Here is a 22,385-nt window from a genome sequence, read left to right as displayed (position 1 = left end):
ATATAATTGATTGAACTCATTAATCTAATAAATTGAATGATCTTTAGTTTAAGTTCGACTTCTTTATTTGATGAGCTAAATTCAACTTATTTATTTCATAAATCAAAATTATTGAGCTTATATTGAATCTTGATTTGTAAATGTTTAGTTGTTTTAGGTTAGCATCAAACTTAAATTATGAGTAATTTATATATATAACAGTTGATATTGTGTTTAATTTCTCTAAAACTTCAAGTGTAATGTACTCATATAAAATGTGTTTGATACATTCTTTTAATCTTATGAAAACTCTTTGCCAACCAATGGGGTGGTAAATACATGAGTATGGATGAACATATAATGATATTAAAAAATTAAATAAATATTTTATATAATTTATCATTTTTTATTACTTCAAGATTGTATATAATCATCATTATTATTATTATTATTTTATAATGACTTTTAATAATTGAAGTAGGGTGACGAATTTATTATATACATGTAATTATTTTATTTACCACCTTTTCTAGATGTTACTAATTCTTTATTTATAGTATTTTTTAAAATAACAAAACCAATAAAAATATCATTAAATGCTAAAAATGGAAAATAAACTTTTCCACACACAAAAGTGGGACTCATTAACTATAAAAATAAATAAAAAATAATTTCATTAATTCCTTTTCAAATTTTGCTCCTGTCCTTTTTTATTCAAGGCATGTTATTTGGCTTGGTCAATGATTAATATTTTTATAAATAAAAAAATGTTGTATATTAATATCTAATTTTTTTTGGACCTATATACAAGAAATAAAATGAAAATAAAAGAGAGAAACAAATATAAATTAAGAAGAGAGAACTAAAACATTTAAACTATTCAGGAAATAAGAAAACTTGTGAAGAAAAAATGATGGTAATTAATGTTTTAAGGTTATATACATGTTATCATTAGCATATATTATTTTAAAATTAAAAACTTATTTTTATTATTTAATCCACGATTTTAAAAATAAAAAATTAAATCAAGCAATAATGTTATGTTAATGAATAAATATGAATTTGATCGAGTGTTGTTAAAACCGTACCGGTTATCAAACCGGTCAGGGTACTGGTATAGTGGTACAGTGGTTCAACCAGTGGTTCAACCAGTGGTTCAATAATTAAATCACATGCCGGTTAAACCGGACATACATACTTATATTTATATATATATCTTCACAACTCACTATATAGAACAAATAAATTTAGAGTTTTAACATTTAACATCAATGAGTCAGAATTGTCTTATATGAATATTATACTTTTCTACCAAATCCTATCTTCAGACAGTACTCCAAGATTACACAAATGTCACTGAGATTACACACGAATGTTAGGAACCAAAATGTGTAATCTAAGTATGCATTGGAAGCATATGTCTTGAAGGGTTGAAGAAGGGTTGGAAAGATGGGTCATCCTTGTAATGGGTTTTTAAGTTTTTAAAAAAAAAAATATGTGTATAAACTGACCGGTTTAATAAAATACCGGCCGGTTCACCGGTTCTGACCGGTTTTGACCGGTTTGATACTAGGCCGGTTCAACACCTATACCGTACTGGTTAGGGGACCGGTTCACTGGTTTTCCGGTTGAACCGGCCGGTACGGTACGGTTTTAATAACTATGATTTGATCTATATATTTAATTTTGTTTATGGAGAGTATCAGGTTGGTGCATTACAGAATCACCCCTCATGACAGCAATGCTGGAAGTCAAAGAAAACTCATTTGAGGATGAGATAGTCTTCTTTATTTCATGGTTGCTGCATTGGATGATTGTTTAAGACCATTTCATCACTTTTGCAATGAATTTTAATATTTAAGTCAGATTTACTAAATGGTTGGGAACGTAGGACAAAAATGATCTATTTCGTAACTTTTTTGCCCTCTTTTAATTGAATGACCGTTGTTTTGATATACTATGTGAGACATAAATAAGGATATGTGATCACATCCAGTATTGTACCCTTCCTTCTTCCAATGGCAAAAAATCTCATTTTTTCCGAAAAAAGTAGAAATAATAAATAATTTTTTTAAAAAGAATTGTAATATATTTATAATTAAATAGTTAAGGAAATAAAATATTTGATCCATTAATAAGGACGATAATAAGTAAAGATTTGTATAGTATTGGAAGAATATATGCATGGATTGTGTTATGCATAGAAATTTTTTATTGATAAAAATAAGTTGCATATTCTTAATATCTACCATAAAAGTAGACTTGAATTTCTAAAGAAACAAATCATTGTACTCATTAAAATATATATATTTATTTATATTTATATTTTTTTCGTTATCAATAATGAGAAACAAATAAAATTATCATTCTACTGAATTATCAAATCCACAATAAAACAACATAGGTTAGAAAGAGTAATTTATTTATTAATAATTTGTTCATAAATAACATATGTAACTTTTTGTTTGTAAGAAAATTTGCAGGATAATTTAATAGAAATATATAATATTATTGATATCTTTAAACTAATTAGTGGATATAAAAGACTTTATTCTTTTAACTTTCATGAAAAACTAGTGATCAAAATTTTATTGAGATGGTTGGAACAATGAGAATAATACCCACACACAAAAAACAGTGGGCATAGAAGATTTTAACCATATAAAATCTTTTCATTGCTTTTTTTATTAATGTTGCATCAAATATTCAATTTTTGAAGTATTACAATAAATGAGCAATCAAAAAGTAAAAAAGAAAAAGAAAAGAGAGAAGAGAAAATACCATAAGTAATTTGGTAATGAGAATAAGGATTTGTGTATGTGTCTATTGTTCTCATTTTCACATTAGGTTTAGATTAAACATACATATATAGTTTTCTATCTCAACTTCTTTACATCAATTCAAACTCAAAACTTGTATTGTTATTATCATGAGAAAATGTATGGTCCATTGAATATCAGTCATTGCATAATAATTAAGTATCTCAACTCTCATTTTATTATAGTGTTTCTCACTCTCACTTTAATTTTTTTCTATTAAATCAAAATTAATTATAAGACATGTGGATGTAGTTAATATTAAAAATTTGTTTTTAAGTGTAAAAACTTAATGTCACATGTTTGTAGAATATTGAATTTTTTTAAATTAAAAATTACACACACTTTTTCAAAAAATTGATTTTAAAAGTGATTTTTTAAAAAAAATATTTTACTGATATATTGATTTTAAGAAAATAATTTTCTTCGAAAATGTTTTTAATTTAAAAAAATCAAATGAATTGAATATTCATTCATCCAGATCTATAAAAAATGAATTCATTAATTAAAATTTATCTATTAAAATAGGATGTGTATGAATTGAGTAATTTAAAAAGTATTATTTAAATGGATAAAAAATAACTTTTTTCATTTATTCATTAGGATTTAAATCTAAACCCATCAATCTATTACCAATTATATTGATAATATAATGGGCTAGCACACAACAAAGTTTTTCTTATAAGCAATACTCAACTATGGTGTTTTATTAAAATCATGCATATGTACCACTTGAACTCAATTTTTCAAAAGAATAAAATGTTGGAACCGTAAGATTGACACTATTGGATTTATAAAATTGGGAGAACATTAATTTGGTTCTAAGAAAAGGGAAATGATCCTTTCCAAATAGACAAACTACATTTTCACATATGGATGAAAGTGTTATTTCATTATATTTCAAGGATATAAATGTCCAATTATATTAATATTCATTTTATTTTTGGTGTACTTGCTTCTCTATTATCAGAGAAGATCTTAAATTTCTCTTGTAACTTAAAATTGCTGAATTATTTTAGGTTTTTTAATATATATATATATATATATATATATATATATATATGCTATAACGCACGTTCTAACTAACCTGAAAAGGACAAAATTACATTATAAATTGGTGAAAACAAATAAATTTATTGAAACACGTGTAATTTTAGAAATACATTCATTCTATTATACACTTATCCCTGTTAGTTAGTTAAATTGTGTTATACTACAAGGCCGATACACACTCTCTCTAATTGGCTTGTTAAAGTAAAATAATAACTCGGTGACTTAAACCTAGTGCGTGGGTCCAACCCAACTAAGCATTTCACATCACATATTGCTTCAAATTGAGTCGTGTATGATTCAGTTACCAATTAGTAGTTGCAATTTAGTTGTGAGCATGATAGCTCACTAATTCAACTTTCAATTGACTTTTTTTTACTAATAAAAAGTTCTAATCTATTTATAATTAAGACTTATTTGACAAAAACAAATTACACATTAGTATTTGATAAAAATACTTATTTCCATAAACAAAATATTTACAAACTTATATTTAATAAACTACTCGAAATAATTCATGAATCTGAGTCAGAGAATTATTTTATTTCCCAGTAATGAAGTAATTCTTTAGGTACTTTTTGTTACTAACTCTTAATTTTTGTTCAGTTTCACAACAATACCCAAATTATAAATTTTCACTTATTATAGAATGTACAAAAGTATTCCTCACCATTTGTTAAGAATTAATATCGTTTAGTTATGAGATTATATTTCATAATAAATATTGCTTATAAAAATCGAACTTTTGACATTTTATTATCATGTATTTAGTAGAGCCTTGCAAAGTAGAAGCGGAAGGTGCGTTGCGTATTGACGGGTCATAGTGTTAAAGAAGTGGAAGGTGCAGCCAACTGTAAATGAGTTGTTAAAATTGGAAATTCTAAAGTCCTCTCTGTCTCTTCAATTAAATTGTTGTGTGTGTGTTCTGTTCTATACAAATAGGACAACATCGCTGAGAATTGTTTGATATTGTTAGGGTTTGGATCTGGTGTTGAAGAATATGGCATCTCAGCAGAACCTCGAAAAGATGCAGATCCGCCAGAATTATCGCAATCTCTGGCACACTGATCTCATGAATACAATTCAAGCCGATACTCCTTGTAAACCATACTTTCTCTTTTCAATCTTATATTTTTAATTTTCCATTTTCCATTTTGCAATAATAGTAATGTCTTCTACTTGATTCACTGCAGATTGTTGTTTTTCTCTCTGGTGGTAAGTCTTCTCCATATTTCTATTTTAGTTTTACTTACCCCTTTCACTATTTCCATATTGGATCAACGTCGTTGACTTGCATTGACAAATCATGATTTACGGAATTATTCTATGTATGTGGCTCTTTTATTTTGATATTTTGAAGTAACAATTTGTAGTTCATTTCTGATCACTCTGAATGGATCATATAACACAAATATAATTTGATCCGGGTCGAGGGAATTCGGACCAAATTTAACATTAATGAATACATGAAGAGTTGAAGACATCACACACGCCGAACTTTTAGAATTGTAATGCCCAAACATTTATCACTGACACCAATCTGCCCCAAATTGGAAGCATATTTATACCATGCCATTACCTACGAGTTTAAAGGTGCATTGTGTCTGTTTCTGCTAGTCAGCTAATGAGGATGTATTCACTTCTAAAACAGTCCATAAGGACTTCTTATTCTTTATAAGCAAGGTTTTAAATTGTGGTTGTGATTAGCATTGCATTTACCACAACTACCGGAAAATGCGGCCACTCAATTTTGGTTGTGATATGTTTGTAGAGATTATGAAAACCATCGCCTTAATCGTGGTTTCGGACCTCACTTTAAGATCTTGATGATAAGGATTAAGGAAGGGAAAATCGGGGATATCTTACTCTGCCTTATTATGTTTTTTTCTCTCCTTTTTTTGCACAGTCATTGGAGTTGAGTGGAATGTTGACTCATAGTGTCTTCTATGCCAACGAGTGTTGGTCCAAGTGGAAGGAGATTGGATCCCTCAACCATGTGGTCCTGGGTTCGATGTCAAGATTCATGTGTATAGGGGAAAAACATAAACACCATTGAGAGTGGTCTTCGCTTAGTCACATGACTATAACCTGTGAGATTATTCTCTATTCTATCGGGTGGGTGGGAGGATACTCTAGGAAACAAAAAAAGGTCTTTTCAGAAAACTCTCGGAAGTAAAAAAGGTCTTTTGAGAATACTCTCCAAACAAAAAAGGTCTTTTGAGAATACCTTGAATCCTTGAGCATAGAGGTTATCTCTTGTGTGTAGTGATCATGGCCTGCATAGAGGATCTCTATGATCTACTTGCATCACCCATTTCAGTACTTAATCTCATTTGTGTGTTTGTCAATTCAATGACCTTACGATTTGTTGTCATAGTGGATTGAATTTTCGATGGGCCTACATTGAAGAGTTAAATGTAATTATTTCATCCATTATTCCTAGTAATCTTATAATATCCTATTGTCTAATTCTAGTGCGCCATGTGCATCATACCTGCTCCGCAAACGAGCACTTTACAATGACATGTCAAGGTAATTTATTTGGTACTGTTCAAGTTATCTCAAGTTCCTTAAATGAATTATATGGTCTGTTGGTTTGATATAATTGTATTTTTTTCCAGATACACATGTTGTGGTGGTTATATGCCCTGCAGTGGTCGGTGTGGGGAAAGTAAATGTCCTGAATTCTGCCTTTGCACAGAGGTATAATCATTTTTAGTATTTTATCCGTTTTGCTTCCTTTTCAAAACGAATATCTGACCCTGTGAATGAGGTTTCGGCTATGATGTGATGCTTCATGATCAAGAGGTCGTGGTTTGAAACCCCTTTAATTTTTGGTTGTTTCACATAGTTGAAAGATAAAAATGCATTGAAATTAAAGGTTGATTTGGTTAATGTGTTTTTTGGAGACGAACTTGCGGAAAATTTGAATAGTTAAAAGGTGCTCATTTTCCTGTTAATTTTATAGCAACTATTTTCAATTTATTTAAAGACCATGCGAGATTCCTTTTAAGTTGTTTTTTTGGGACCTTTTCGTGCATTTTTGTGTGGTTATGTTACCTAACAAGTTTCTTCTATTGTTAATTTTGTTGTTATGCAACCGTTTTTTCAGGTTTTCCTCTGCTTTGGAAATTCAGTGGCCTCAACTCGTTTTATGTTGCAAGATGAATTTAACATTCAAACTACGCAATGCGATAATTGCATTATTGTACTCTCTCTCTCTCTCTCTTGGACTCACATGCCACACACCAGTATTTTCTTTATGATATTCTGTTAACCTATGTTGGAATTCTTGTGTTTAGGGTTTCATGTTTTGCCTTCAACAACTGGCATGCATATTTTCTATTGTTGCCATGATTGTGGGAAGTGAAGAAATTTCAGAGGCTTCTCAGTTACTATCGTGCTTAGCTGACTTTGTATACTGCACGTAAGACCTCCTTGTTACTCTTTTTAACTTTGCACTTTATAGCTGGATGCATTGTACTGAATCTATATATTTTTTATGTGCAGGGTCTGTGCTTGCATGCAGGTAAATTTATAACTTATACCCACCAATGGTTAGTTGTTATATTATATAAGTGTTTACAATTACATCCAAAATGGCAAATGGATTTTATTTGCAGACTCAGCATAAGGTTGAAATGGACAAGCGTGATGGCATCTTTGGACCCCAACCAGTAATGGCTGTTCCCCCTGCTCAGCAGATGTCGCGCATCGACCAGGGAGTTCCTCCTTCAGTTGGATATGCACCCCAGCCAGCAGCATATGGACAACCCTATGGTTATCCAGCACCTGCCACACAACCTCCTCAAGGCTATCCTACTACTGGTTACCCCGCAACAGCATATCCTCCTCCGGGATACCCTCCTTCAGGCTACTCTAGGTGATTTTTTCAATCATGACTTATGTTGGTGAGTTGGTTTGCAGCAACACTAGATCGGTTAGAATTTTCATTCTTTCAAGTTCCTATTGAAAACCAAACAGTCTTACTTGTGCAGGATTGTGGTAAAATGTAATAGCTACATCGAATATTAGGTTATTTTTCTCCCTATAAGTGTTAATTGAAGTCCTAACACCAGACAAGCTGATTGTCCATTTCGATTATTTGCAGTTTATTTGTACATCAATCTCATTGTTGCTTTTATGTCAATCCTATATTTCTTTTGTTGTGTGGAATATGTGGTCTTATATTCTTCCTTGATCAATTCCTAAAATGTGGTGCCCATTTAGGCTGTTCAGCCCAGTGGTGAATCTTCCGTTTGAATGACAGTTTGAACTATACAATCCATATGAGCTATAATATTATATATCTAATAAAAAGAATCATCAATTTTTGAAATATTTTATTTTAAGAAAAACTAGAGAATATGTATTTAGATATGGTCTATAAAAAATAATGTATTGGGCCAGAGCCCATGTTGGCGTGATATTTACGTCAATTCTGCGTCATATTTACATTGAAACTTCGGCTATAGATGTAGTTGGTGTTGCATGTTAGAAAACAGAGTAAGAGAACAAAGTAAGACCGTAAGAGATAGAGAGTAAATTTGTGGCATTTCACCTCTATCTCTTTTTTTTTCTCTTTCTTCAATCTTTTCTTCTAGCAATTGAGGCATTTCAATTTCTTGGTGGTGTTGTTTTGAAACAATTGGTGAAACATCACTAAGATAATCCAATTCTTTTGTGAGGATTCCTACCTTTCTTAATATATTTTTTTCTCCATTTTTTCTATTTCTCTATTTTCAGTTTTAATATTTCAATTGTTTTTACTAATTGATTTCAAGAAAGTGGCTTCTTCGTCAAGCAATTCCAAACACTGGAATCTTGAGGCAGTTTCTTCAGTTGTGTCACTTTTGGTACATAGGTTACATGTTGTGGAAACTTGAATAGATATAGAATTTGAGGCATACTCCGATCATTTGTAAGTGTTGCACATTTCTTAGTTCTCTTTTTACTAGTTTTTCAATCTTATATGTGACAAAACTATAACATTGTGATCCAAAACCCTAAAAATGTTATGAGCCAATTTTGTGGGTTGTGCCTGTAACAGAATATCATTTAGGAATGTTCATTCTTGGTCAGTTAAAAATATGATATATTCTTAGAAGACTAATAGTGAGAGATACAAACGATATGCAATGTGGGGATGTAGCTCAGATGGTAGAGCGCTCGCTTAGCATGCGAGAGGTACGGGGATCGATACCCCGCATCTCCATTTTCAATTCTTTTACAAAATTCTATCAAAATACTTTAATAAGCAAGTAAAAAGCCACATGCTATATTGTATGTATGTACATCTATACTATACCTGATTATAACTACTGTCTTAGTTCATTATTTCTTAAAAAATAAATACAAACTTGTGCTAATTCCTTTAAAGGGTGCCACTTGATTTGGTCAAAATTGCATTTAAAATCATTACTCATTGAAAATCTAAGGGTAAACAATTACATATTTGATCACTTTAGAGGAACAATATCCAAGTAGTATTATTACCTTCCACCATAACCCTTTCTCCATGATAAGCATGTTTCCGTTTCAATGTTATTGAGACCCTCATGAGAAACACTCGAAGTGTTAGACCGTGTGACGCATCCACATTTCTTTTTCTAGTTGCATCATTTCTTTATCTTGAAAGTTCCCTTTTTGTTTAACAACATGAATACCATAAGATTGGTGACACATAGAAGTAAAGTTGCCAACTTTTATCAGCATCTTTCTCTATCAAATTCTTGATTTTGTGTCCACATTCCTCAGCTTGAACCTTTCCTTTTTCTGTGAGGCCTATCTTGGGATCAGCCACCCTTGTGTATAGACTCTCATCCATGTTTCCTTCACTCTCTCCATGCCTAACAAGGATTATTCTTCTTCTAGGCCTTGGACGGATTTTGATGATAGGATTCTTCTCTGCACAACTTATGGCATTTGGTTTAGTTTTAAGCCATTTTTGTTGAGAAAATGAGAGAGATGGGTATGACAAGGTAGTAGTGAAGCCATGGTCCTTAATTGTTTGGTGCGTAATGGTAAATTACAGCATGTGGCTCAAATTAAGAAGCCAAATTACTAATATGCTGGATTGCCAGAACTCATTTCTTATCTAAGAATTACTCCACATGCATTTCCAAAGAGTTATAAGATTTTGAACTTGTATTTCATATCTTATATATTTGTTTTTATCACTATTGTTTACAGGGGCATTAAAAGCATTTACAATTCATCCAAATTTAAGAAAACCATACGTAATAGATTTAAATGGATAAAATTTAATGAACAATTTTAATAATGAATAAATTTGAATAAACAATTATATTCAATAAATATCTATAGATATATTGATTTGAATGAATACTCAGAAGTGATATATTTTGCTTTTCAAATTTGTTCACTATCTCAACTTTCATTTTGTTATAGTTCTTCTGACTCTTATTTTGATGTTTCAATTAAATTGAGATGAACTATAAGACACATTGTATTAATTAATATTAAAGATTTGTTCTTAAATATATAAAATATATCAATATATATTATTTTTCTTTTACAAAATTCTATCAAAATACTTTAATAAGCAAGTAAAAAGCCACATGCTATATTGTATGTATGTACATCTATACTATACCTGATTATAACTACTGTCTTAGTTCATTATTTCTTAAAAAATAAATACAAACTTGTGCTAATTCCTTTAAAGGGTGCCACTTGATTTGGTCAAAATTGCATTTAAAATCATTACTCATTGAAAATCTAAGGGTAAACAATTACATATTTGATCACTTTAGAGGAACAATATCCAAGTAGTATTATTACCTTCCACCATAACCCTTTCTCCATGATAAGCATGTTTCCGTTTCAATGTTATTGAGACCCTCATGAGAAACACTCGAAGTGTTAGACCGTGTGACGCATCCACATTTCTTTTTCTAGTTGCATCATTTCTTTATCTTGAAAGTTCCCTTTTTGTTTAACAACATGAATACCATAAGATTGGTGACACATAGAAGTAAAGTTGCCAACTTTTATCAGCATCTTTCTCTATCAAATTCTTGATTTTGTGTCCACATTCCTCAGCTTGAACCTTTCCTTTTTCTGTGAGGCCTATCTTGGGATCAGCCACCCTTGTGTATAGACTCTCATCCATGTTTCCTTCACTCTCTCCATGCCTAACAAGGATTATTCTTCTTCTAGGCCTTGGACGGATTTTGATGATAGGATTCTTCTCTGCACAACTTATGGCATTTGGTTTAGTTTTAAGCCATTTTTGTTGAGAAAATGAGAGAGATGGGTATGACAAGGTAGTAGTGAAGCCATGGTCCTTAATTGTTTGGTGCGTAATGGTAAATTACAGCATGTGGCTCAAATTAAGAAGCCAAATTACTAATATGCTGGATTGCCAGAACTCATTTCTTATCTAAGAATTACTCCACATGCATTTCCAAAGAGTTATAAGATTTTGAACTTGTATTTCATATCTTATATATTTGTTTTTATCACTATTGTTTACAGGGGCATTAAAAGCATTTACAATTCATCCAAATTTAAGAAAACCATACGTAATAGATTTAAATGGATAAAATTTAATGAACAATTTTAATAATGAATAAATTTGAATAAACAATTATATTCAATAAATATCTATAGATATATTGATTTGAATGAATACTCAGAAGTGATATATTTTGCTTTTCAAATTTGTTCACTATCTCAACTTTCATTTTGTTATAGTTCTTCTGACTCTTATTTTGATGTTTCAATTAAATTGAGATGAACTATAAGACACATTGTATTAATTAATATTAAAGATTTGTTCTTAAATATATAAAATATATCAATATATATTATTTTTCACCCGTAGAACCTTAAACCGTCGCATACTTGTATAATATTGTAAACAAAATATTTTTTCATAAGTCCAAAAAATATTTTCTAAAAATTTCTCCTAAAAAACATTTCTTCCAAAGTGATTTTTTTTGAAAATTTTAATTTTAAAAAATGGATAGTGGTTTCTAAATAGATTATCTCTTCAAAAATATTTTTAGTCCCAATTAAAAAAATTAAATAGATTGAATTCATGAAATCCATTTAAAATGATTCATGGATGGATTAGATGAATTTCAATTCATCTAATAAGTTTGGATATAAATATATTAAATAATTTAAAATGTGATTTTTATAGATTGATGAATCATTTATCCATTAGAAACCAAATTTATCCGTTTGTTATCCATAGTTACTTATATCCACACATTTTTTAAAATATATGAAAAGAGCAAAAGGATATAGAATGATGTCCCTATTTTTCATGTTTAATAGACATAATTCATATTCACATCATCACATGCCACTTGATCTCAATTTTACTTTGCAGAATTCCTTACCATATCATGTGCAATTTCACTTCAAGCTAGTAGCGACTAACACAATAATTGGTGAGTGGGGACCTAACTGAGTCAATGATGGAATGACAAATGGTACTGGGTCTTAGTTGTTATGTGTTGTTGCCTGTAGTAGAGGGCAAAGTGGGAGGAATACTTTGGAGAAATAATTTGATGCAAACTAAGTTTCACACTCCAATTTTTAACCAAAAAACTTAAAATGTCATTCCTCTCCATGTAGAATTCTTTTTATTGTTTCATTATAATTAAAAATATAATTGTGTTATACATAGTATATTTCATTTTGTTTTTAAAGTACTTGAACGAAGAGTATCCTTACTCAATCATGTGTCACACCAAAAATGGCCTTTCCAAGAAAAAATATACTATTCTATATATAATTTTCTTTAGACTTTTGTGTTTTAAGCATCCGTTTTTGAGTTAACATCCTTTATATTATCTTAATATATTTCTTTGCCTGTAGAAGGAAACCGGGTAAGATGCTTCTTAATAGTTTTTTTAGTAGTAAAAGTAGGCATTACAAAATTTCCACTCCCTCTTCATGAAGAACCCTATTGATTCTACTTTGTCTCACATTTAATGGTGTTATTGAAGGAACGTTGCTAAATGCAAATTCTAGCATAATAAAAGTAGTTTTCAATAATTCACTTATCAATTTTGTCATTCAATATTTAAAAAAAAAAATTAAATGTTATTAATTAAATTCTTATATGTATAAATTATTTTCATATTATATTTTTTAACGATATATAGATTTGATAGTGAAAGAATGTTATAATTTATGTTACTTAATTGCAGTTATAGCTAAAATTTAAACATAAATATTAGATATCCAATTATATTGAAAACAAAAATAAATATTATCTAACTTTTGGAAGAAAAAATATTGAAAACAAAAATAAATATTAAAATAAAACAAAAAATATTAGATATTTAATTACTTTAATTAATAATTAACTAAATAAATAATAAATAACATATGTCATTTTTAGTTATTTTTAAAATTTAGATAATTATAAACTTGGAGCTACTAGCTCATAACTACAAACTTGTTTTTTGTGAATAGAAGCATAAAGGGTTATAATATTGTGGAGGACAGCATAAAGATAAAGAAATCCTAGTATATATAGAATTAGAGTGGTCCTAAGCAGTAATCTCACAAACATAACAATGCTCTATAACAATGTTCTATAACAGTGTACAAATAAAGATAAAGAAATATGAAGAATTGAAGATTATGGACCACCCTAAACCTAGAGTAGTAGTAGTTGTTACAATTTTCAAACTTGTTTCAAACCCTAGCTTCATAATAATGAAGTCTCAGACTTGTGCAGGGTCTCTCTTACACAACTATAATCCCCCGCCATTTGTGGAGTCATTAATTGACCCCACCCTTTTATTACAAAACCTTGGTCTTTGAAATTTGAAAACAACTAGTACTTCATGCTTCACCTTTTTTCATTCATTTGTTTTTGGATTCACCATTTTCATTACATTTTTATTCGCTGGATATGATTATAATGCAAACAGTAGTAGGAATGCACTGTACTGGTCTCCTACATTATTAAAATTTAAATAAAATTACGTGAAAGTTACTTATTGTGCAAACACCCAACCTCACTTTGTTTGCTAAGAGGATTAAGGTATCAAATTTTATAGCTTTCCTTAAAATAAATTAATTTATCTTTCTTTTTCTTTTACTTTTTATGTTTTGATTTTACATGCATCTCAGGAAACTAAAAAACAAAAACAACTAAAAACTTGTAACAAAATAATATTTTAAATAAATAGCAATTAAAGCAATTGTGAAATTTGTAGGAAAACATGATTATGTATGTGGTCATATTATTTTTATGGAGACTTACCCACCACAATATTACAATCATAATTATAATTATGAAATACAATTTAAAATATGGAAATAAGTGTTTTATTCATTTCAAAACTTATAACATTTAAGGATATACAATCAATTTAAGAAGTTAATAAATAATATAAAATATGAATAAAAATTGATTAAAGTAATTTCGTTTAACATATATTAGAAATTAAACTAAAAAGATATAAAGAAATAAGAGGTGAAAGACGAGTAATAAATAATATCATAACTAAAAAAATAAAGTATCAATAAATATTGAATTTGTTTTTGAAAATAAAAATATAAGAACGGAAACACCAATAAATATGCATAAAGTGCGTAGACGAGAGAGAAAGGAGAGAAGGGTTGGTAACAGGAGAGTGACGTCAATTGTGGGGTTAGGGCAAAGGAAAGGTGGAAATTTTGGCAAGCGGCGGAGAAAGCTTTAAGTCAGATCGGATGGAGATCCTCTGTCCTAATTCGTGTTCTCAATAGTGTCCAGATTAATCAAAATGTGTTATTTTATTTAGAAAAATATTATAAAAATGTAAAGTAATATTTTTATACTATTTGATGATACTCCATTGGACAGGGACATGGACAGAGCACCCATTTTCAAGTCACAACTGGACCACTTGCTTTTTCAGACTTTTATTAGAGTTATGCTTCATTCTTCCACTCTCATCCCTCGGGCGTGTCTTCTCTTCACTGTTTTGTGGAACTTAATAGGCCTTTTTGCATGGACATAATTGAGAATTCTTCATAAATTTTATCTGTTTTTAATAATTACTAGAAAACAATATGACATTATAATTATATAGTTAAATAATAATTTTTTTATTTCCTCTATAAAATGAATTATAAAATATATTTTGGGGAGTTTAAAATTGAAAAGAAATTATTAAAATCAAAATCCATTAACAAGATAGAAAATATCAGGGAATGAAGCCAAATCTCAAATGAAAAATCCAAATGGCAAAATGTAAGACTACACGTGTAGAAGACAACATACCACTATTTTTATTTAGATATAATGTAGATAAGTCTGACCAACAAATATTTTTGAAGATTTTAATAATGAATTTAGAAAATTAGGGAAGAATAAAAAGTGAGATAAAAATATCATTCTCAATCTATCACATATAAATAAAAAAAACATAAGGGAGTGTTTGTCCTAAGAAAATGTTGTTTTCTTCATTTAATCACTAAACATCATCATATTTTCACTTTGCATTCTTATTTTAAAGGATGCATAAAATAGTGAAAAATATAAAATATTATTCTGGCATTAGTTTTTCTTTTGCTCTCCATGTATATGTGATTTGGTGTTTTAAGCCAGTGTCCCATATGATATGTTAGATCTTATTATGTAATTCATTGCATTTGTATTACACTTATGTTACGACAACATAAATAGAAACATAATAATATGTTCTCTTCAACATGTGAATGTAACGATGGACATCATATAAAACACGTTTATCAATAAGGTGGTGATCTAGTTATGTAAATGTGTAGTGAATTATCAAAATGATTAAAAGATCAAATATTTGATTCATGTTAGCACTTTTCGAAAGAGATAATCACACACCTAAAAAAGATTACTTCTGGAAAGGTTTTGATTGAACATTACATGTGGACCATATTATCATTTTCAATCACAAAGTTTCAAATGGGCAATAACCATTGACATATTAAACCCAACATCAAAACATAAATGTTGATAGCATACAATTCATCCACCCATGTGGATAGATTCTAATTTAATGCCCCTCAAGTTTTTAGTTTATAGTACCTTGCTTAAATGGTTAATAGTTAATTACAATTAGATTTTCTTTTAGTAAATGCAAATGCGCGTGAAGAATGTAGCATATTTTAGAAGAAGAATAAATAAAAAGAAAAATGTGGTCCCATGCAAAATGGAGAGAGGATAAGATTAGTAGAGGTACAATAATACACCAATTAATATGAATTTGATGGGAAAATATTGGAACACCACATCTTCAATATCTCAGTCCCTTATTATAGCAACATTTTACACAAACCCAGGTGCATCTATTCCTTCCCTCTCTATACCTCTTTCTGCTTTGTAAGAAACAGAAAAAAATACATATTTCAGAAAAGATCAGAAAACTCTCACTGAAACCAATCTGAAAAAGCATGGAAAAGACTCTACTTAGGATGTCTTCAATCTTGGGATTTGTCTCCTGCAAATATCTCTTTTTAATCCATCACCAATTATTTTTATTATATTAAACTTTTTATTTATAGGCCTTGGATTGCTAAAAAATAATTAGTAAATTTAATGGGCTAAGGGAGTCTCTACAAATCTAAAATTTCTATAATACAATCATCACTATGTGTGTTCTTATTTATTTTGTTTTGGTTTTTGGTGCTAAAAGTATTGTTCATTAAGAAATAAACATTTTACTAAACATCATTAAATTCTGTTGCTCCTGGTCTTTCTAAGTTCAATCTTAGTAGAGAAGGTCGTTTTCTTCTTCAATACTATACTCCTATTTCACAATAATGCATATTTATTTATTCAAGTATTTGCATTCAATTTAAAATAATGTATTATTATGTTTTCTGATAATAATAATAATAATAATCATCATTTTACTAATTGAAAATTTTCCTTTATACATGTTCTTTATTCTTTGTATATAAAACCTATTTTAGTTGTATTTATTTATATATATCTTGGTGCATTCACCCACTTCTGGTAGAGAGAGAAGCAGGCACATAAGATATCAGAAATGATGATGATTCATGACACCTATCTGATCTTCTATTTCTGAGGAAGCATAACTCATCTTTCTTCCTAGGTTGCTGTTTCATGATACCACTCTTTGTTGCCTTATTAAAAGAACAAGCCTCAGAAAGAAAGAAAGAAAAAAAAGCATCTCTCACTGATTCTTCCCTCCCTCTACTTTGATATCCATTTCATGTTCCTACTCTCCCATCATGGTAAGATCGTGTTCAAGTTATTATTAAATCACTTTTCACATCATTAAACAATCAAATTAATTTAAGTTATATAAGTGTACATATAACTCATCAAAAAATCTTCATTTTCTTTCTTTCCCTTTTTTCTGCTATTTGACCTATAGTGAATTCGGTATTGATCTCCCATTGATGCTTTTAAATATGTTTTATTGGTCAGTTTCTGGATTTTAAGGTGTCTATGTTCCACCTTCAAACATAAGAAAAAGCAGAAGAAAAAGTATAATAGTCCAAAAGAAATAAACAAATTTGATGGCTAGGCAAGTGTGTGAAGGGAAATTAAGGGACATGGTGTCTTCATCTTCAGCTGGATATTCATACACTGATCATGTGACACCAACCCATCATTTAGCGAACCAGATCCAAGGCTTTGTGTCTGACTCGGACATATTCAACCTCACCACAAACATGGAGATGATAGGGTTTCACAAGAATCAGCTTCATCAGCAACAGCAACAGCAGTGTGACAGCACCAACATGTGGGAAACTAACAATTTCTTCTCCAAACTTGGTCCATCTACTTCTACCAACACCATGAATGAGTCTTCTACCGCTTTCTATGAATACAGCAGCAACAACAATAACAATAATAAACCAGATTTCATATCAGGGATTTCTGAAACAACAAGCAATGATAATCTAATTATTGGAACAACTACTCATGAAGACTCAGCTCCATGGCAAGACAATACTCACAATAGGTTATTGGTTGATGATTCTTCTTTTAGGTGTGTATTCCCTTGTGAAGGAAATGAAAGGCCAAGTCAAGGACTCTCACTCTCTCTTAGTTCAACCAACCCTTCAAATATTGGCCTACAATCTTTTGAGCTAAGACAAACAGCTCAACATCATCATCGGAACCAACCTGATTTGGGGTTCTTTGGAAAATCACAAAATGTTCAACTGCACCACCAACAACAGATTTTACAAGATGGGTACTTGAGTGCTAAAGCTGCAAGTGTTTATCAAGGACATTATTTTATCAAGAACTCAAAGTACTTGGTACCTGCACAGGAGCTTCTGAACGAGTTTTGTAATTTGGGAACAAAGCAAAGTGACATGGTGATAAAGCATAAGTTCAGCAAGAACAAGCAGCGGGAAGAGGATAACAACATCGATATTGGGTCCTCAAAGAAACCTACTGTTACCTCTTTGGAGTTTGTAGAGTTGCAGAAGAGAAAGACAAAGCTTATTTTGATGCTGGAAGAGGTATGTATATGTGGTATACGTTTTACTATATATTTATATATTTGGCTTCATTTAAGAGTGTGTTTTTCTCAACTATGTACTTCGCAAGGAAGTATCTTTATTGATCGTTCCCCACAAAAAAGGAAAAGAGTGTGTGTATGTAAAAATCTTATGCCTTAACTCCATGAAATGTTATCTAAGTTCTTAACTTTTAGGTGGTTTGGTGTGGTTGATGGAATTGTGGTCTTTGGTTTTGATTCTTCAACTAATTGTGCGGTCAGTGCGGGCCTTTTCATTAATGCTCTCCTTGTGATTATTGACGCCTTTTTACCATCACAAACACAAATCTATATCTACTAATTTTCTTTTATTTGCAACGTGGTTCCACTTTGTTTCTTCTCTTTTAAATATAAACTTGTATATACATGTTTAGGTTTGACTCATTTTATAGTGGTTACAAGGTTCTAAATTAATCGTGGTAATAATTGCGAGAACATTCAAGGATTCTGTCATAATTATAGTTGAGATGAGATAACCAAAATCACAACATTATGACCAAAATCTTTGGAGGTGAAAATTTATATATCAACTTTTCTGTTTTCTTCTTGTTCTTGTTCTTGTTTGTCAAGGTTGGCAGAAGATACAAGCACTACCGTAATCAAATGAAGGCAGTGGTATCGTCATTTGAAGAAGTGGCAGGGAATGGGGCAGCGACAGTGTACTCAGCTTTGGCTTTGAAAGCCATGTCAAGACATTTCAAGTAGGATAACATTACATATATATATATATCAAAATAGATACATTATCAAAAAATAGAGAAAAATGTGTATGATATCCAATATACATTATTGATGTAGAGTTAATGAGACTGTTACAGGTGTTTGAAGGATGAGATTTTGGGTCAGATAGAAGCCACAGGGAAAAGCATGGGAGAGAAAGATTCAGTAGCAGTAGCACCAGGAGCAACAAGGGGTGAAACACCAAGACTCAAAGTTATAGACCAAACACTAAGACAACAAAGGGCATTTCAGCAAATGACTATGATGGAAACACATCCATGGAGACCCCAACGTGGCCTTCCTCAACGATCTGTTTCACTTTTAAGGGCTTGGCTTTTTGAGCATTTTCTCCATCCGTAAATACCACTCTCTCTCTCTCTCTCTCTCTCTCTCTCTCTCTCTCTCATCATGTTATTGCCAAGTAGCTTGGTTGAAGTACCAATGTAAGTAAAATACAAAGTAGATTTTGTGAAAGAATCAATGTTGTTTCTAAAATGTAAAAAGAGAACAAAAACTACAAGAGATGATCTCATGTGTTGAATCTGAATCATTTTATGCTTGCATAAAAAACTATATGCTACATTTTGGTAGTTTCAGTGCATCACAATTCTGATTCCCATTTGTTCCTATTTTGTCATATACTTTGTTTGTAATATAGATATGTATGTTTATGTTCCTCTAGTTTTGGTTTTATCTCCATTATTACTAATTAGTTCTTTATATCTTTAATATATTTGATCACTAATCACTACTTACCATTAAGTATCAGATTCTTAATTATTTTGTGTGTGGAAAACTTTTGTAGGTACCCAAGTGATATTGATAAACATATTTTAGCCCGTCAAACTGGTCTCTCTAGAAGCCAGGTAAAACCATATTTTTTAGATTTTATATCATTTATTTATATAATCAAATAGCCATTAGGTACACCTCCTTAAATAAAATTCATTCACCAAACTCACAAGTCCTATTAAATTCAATATACTATAAAACTAAACATTAAACTAAATCTTATTTTTTATAGTCTTATTTTTTATAATATTTGAGAAGCTCATGTATTGAACCGTCTTTTTTTTTTATTGTCTAACTTATTTTTTTTATTTCTATTTAACTTCATTCTCAAATTACAAATGAAAAGCTTAGATGTAACTAAATTATTATACAAAAATCATTTTGCTTATTATAATGTAATCATTAGATATTTGAAATCTTGGTTAGGTGACACATATGTTTCAAAGCAGGTATCAAATTGGTTCATCAATGCAAGGGTGAGGCTATGGAAGCCAATGGTGGAGGAAATGTACATAGAAGAAGTCAAGGAACATGAAAACGACATGGCTAATTCCTTAGAAGGTGATACTGATCCTGATATTGAAGATAATGTTAATCCCAATAATGTTCAAAACCAATTACATCCTTCATCAATAATAGAGGAACAAAAGCCAACACTTAGAATTGACACAGAGTGTGTCTCTTCTATCATCAATAACCATAACAAAAATGATCCAACAAAGAACATGACTAAATCCCTTTATTACAACCAGCACCATATGAATCCCGGCCAGGACCATCTTAGAATATTTAGCCCTAACTCCGTTGACACTTTTGGGTCGATGGAGCTTGATTTTTCATCCTACAACCATCACCACTCTTCTACCATGGTTCCTTACACAACAAGTAACGATCAAAATGCCAACCTTGGTTTCAGCAATGATGGTGGTCGTAGTGGAGTGTCTTTGACTCTAGGGTTACAGCAACATGGTGAAAGTGGTGTGAGCCTAGCATTCCCTTCAACAACACAACATAATTCATTGTTCTACACAAGAGACCCTAATGAAGATTGTCAAACAGTGGAATACTCTTTTCTTGATGGCGAAGGACAAAATTTGCAATACAGAAATTTGATGGGGGCACAGTTGCTACATGATTTGGCAGGATAGGAAGGTGCCATGAATCTATTTGAGTCATGGAGGCTTGAGATTTTAAATGCATAATTAAGATGGTGATGAAAATTCATTTTTTTTTTATTCCTTTTAGGTAGCTACGTATAAAGATATATATATATATATACTACATAATTAATGCTTCAATGCATAAAGCTACATTCTGTTAGATAAATATTTAGTTTTAACATGAGCATTAAATTATGCCTCCTTTTATTTATTTGGAATCAGAACTACCAGAACTCTCAAGTACAACTTATGTCAGATTATACAATTTTTGTTCACTTAAGATTTTAAATATGATTTTAGTCCCTATATATAGTTTTCCCTAACTAACTTTCAATTCCTTTACTATTTTTCTTTGGTTATCAGTCCTTACATTTTCACTCAGTTTGAATTTTAGTTCCTACCATTAAAGTACGGGTTCCTATATCTATCATTAATTTGAAATATAGTCCCTAAGGTTTATAATCATCAAGGCAAATGATCCCTATTTCTTCATGAAGGGTGGTTCCTATAGTTTCTACACATTGAAGTATTGATCCATAAGTACTAAAACTCAAATAAGTGAATGAAGGGGGTAAATATCCCTATAGAAACTATAGGAATCAAAATTGAAATGAGTTAAAATTATACGACTCAAAGCTTAATTAGTTAGACCTTTACTTAATCATCTTTCCCCCTCTCTTTAATTTCTTCCATATTGGAATGAGAATAGTTGAGCCATTCTAGATAAGGGCTTCCATTCGCCACTAAGCTAAAAGGACAAGTGGCAAATAAAATTCTTTTGTTAGAGTTGAAGATAGTTGTAGTTTATTGAAAGGGGATCACGTGTTCCAAAATGACTGTATTGTTATGTCCTTAACTAATGAGTTTTCTCTAAGTAATATAATATGTTATTTATTGAAGTGTCACTTTTCATTGGACCGAACAGAAAATAGAATAGGAATAGAGACATGTGATTTTTGTTCGGGAAAAAAGATATTGCAAAAGGACAATAGCGTTTGGCTGTACAATTTTGGTTGGGTGCTAAGAAGAACAAGAATTACAAATAATATTGAAGATAATTTGGTGGTTGTGGTCCCGAATTCACCCTCATGTAGACAACATCTCGTGCTGATAAGAATTGGTTTGCTTTATTATATGTCCACTTTTATAATTGGTTTATGTACGTCCCTTCTTTTTGGCCAATGAAAAAGATACCTTTACAATAAGTTTAGTGTTAGAGACCACTATTTTTAGATAAGCAAAATTATTATAAAAAAGAGTATATATATATATATTATAATATTCTAAGTTGTTGTTTTGTGTAGTTCAGTTTTAACTTTATTTTGTTTTTCAACGATGGAGAACGAATAGAACGCGTACACCTTCAT

General features: G+C 30.4%; 2 protein-coding genes, 1 long non-coding RNA gene and 1 other non-coding gene across 8 annotated transcripts; 3 read left to right on the top strand and 1 right to left on the bottom strand.

Annotated features, from left to right (window-relative positions):
• On the top strand, positions 4,654–8,021 carry LOC109348608. Its single transcript, XM_019589114.1, has 8 exons — positions 4,654–4,945; positions 5,039–5,060; positions 6,321–6,377; positions 6,467–6,548; positions 6,958–7,053; positions 7,148–7,272; positions 7,356–7,374; positions 7,469–8,021. Exons 1-8 carry the CDS (start codon positions 4,846–4,848, stop codon positions 7,730–7,732), a joined length of 765 nt encoding a protein of 254 aa, XP_019444659.1. The 5' UTR covers positions 4,654–4,845; the 3' UTR covers positions 7,733–8,021.
• On the bottom strand, positions 8,934–12,085 carry LOC109348609. Its single transcript, XR_002107759.1, has 3 exons — positions 12,074–12,085; positions 11,240–11,245; positions 8,934–9,069 (listed from the first exon to the last, which is right to left on the bottom strand). It is a non-coding gene; the product is annotated as an uncharacterized LOC109348609 (long non-coding RNA).
• Positions 8,988–9,060, top strand: TRNAA-AGC. The gene has a single exon. It is a non-coding gene; the product is annotated as a tRNA-Ala (tRNA).
• Positions 16,870–21,340, top strand: LOC109348607 (homeobox protein BEL1 homolog). Of its 5 annotated transcripts, none has more exons than XM_019589113.1 (7): positions 16,870–17,063; positions 17,260–18,308; positions 18,917–19,047; positions 19,165–19,422; positions 19,872–19,932; positions 20,308–20,704; positions 20,750–21,340. In XM_019589113.1, the coding sequence occupies exons 2-7, from the start codon at positions 17,352–17,354 to the stop codon at positions 21,004–21,006; spliced, it is 2,061 nt and encodes a 686-aa protein (XP_019444658.1). In that variant the 5' UTR covers positions 16,870–17,063; positions 17,260–17,351; the 3' UTR covers positions 21,007–21,340. The 5 variants fall into 5 exon arrangements, with proteins under 5 accessions (XP_019444658.1, XP_019444657.1, XP_019444655.1 ...); XM_019589112.1 differs by having other exon boundaries at positions 17,260–17,946; positions 17,992–18,308; positions 20,308–21,324; XM_019589110.1 differs by having other exon boundaries at positions 17,275–18,308; positions 20,308–21,340.

The sequence above is a fragment of the Lupinus angustifolius genome, chromosome LG06 (assembly GCF_001865875.1).
Source record: "Lupinus angustifolius cultivar Tanjil chromosome LG06, LupAngTanjil_v1.0, whole genome shotgun sequence".
NCBI lineage: Eukaryota > Viridiplantae > Streptophyta > Magnoliopsida > Fabales > Fabaceae > Lupinus > Lupinus angustifolius.
This window is presented reverse-complemented; position numbering and strand designations above follow the sequence as displayed.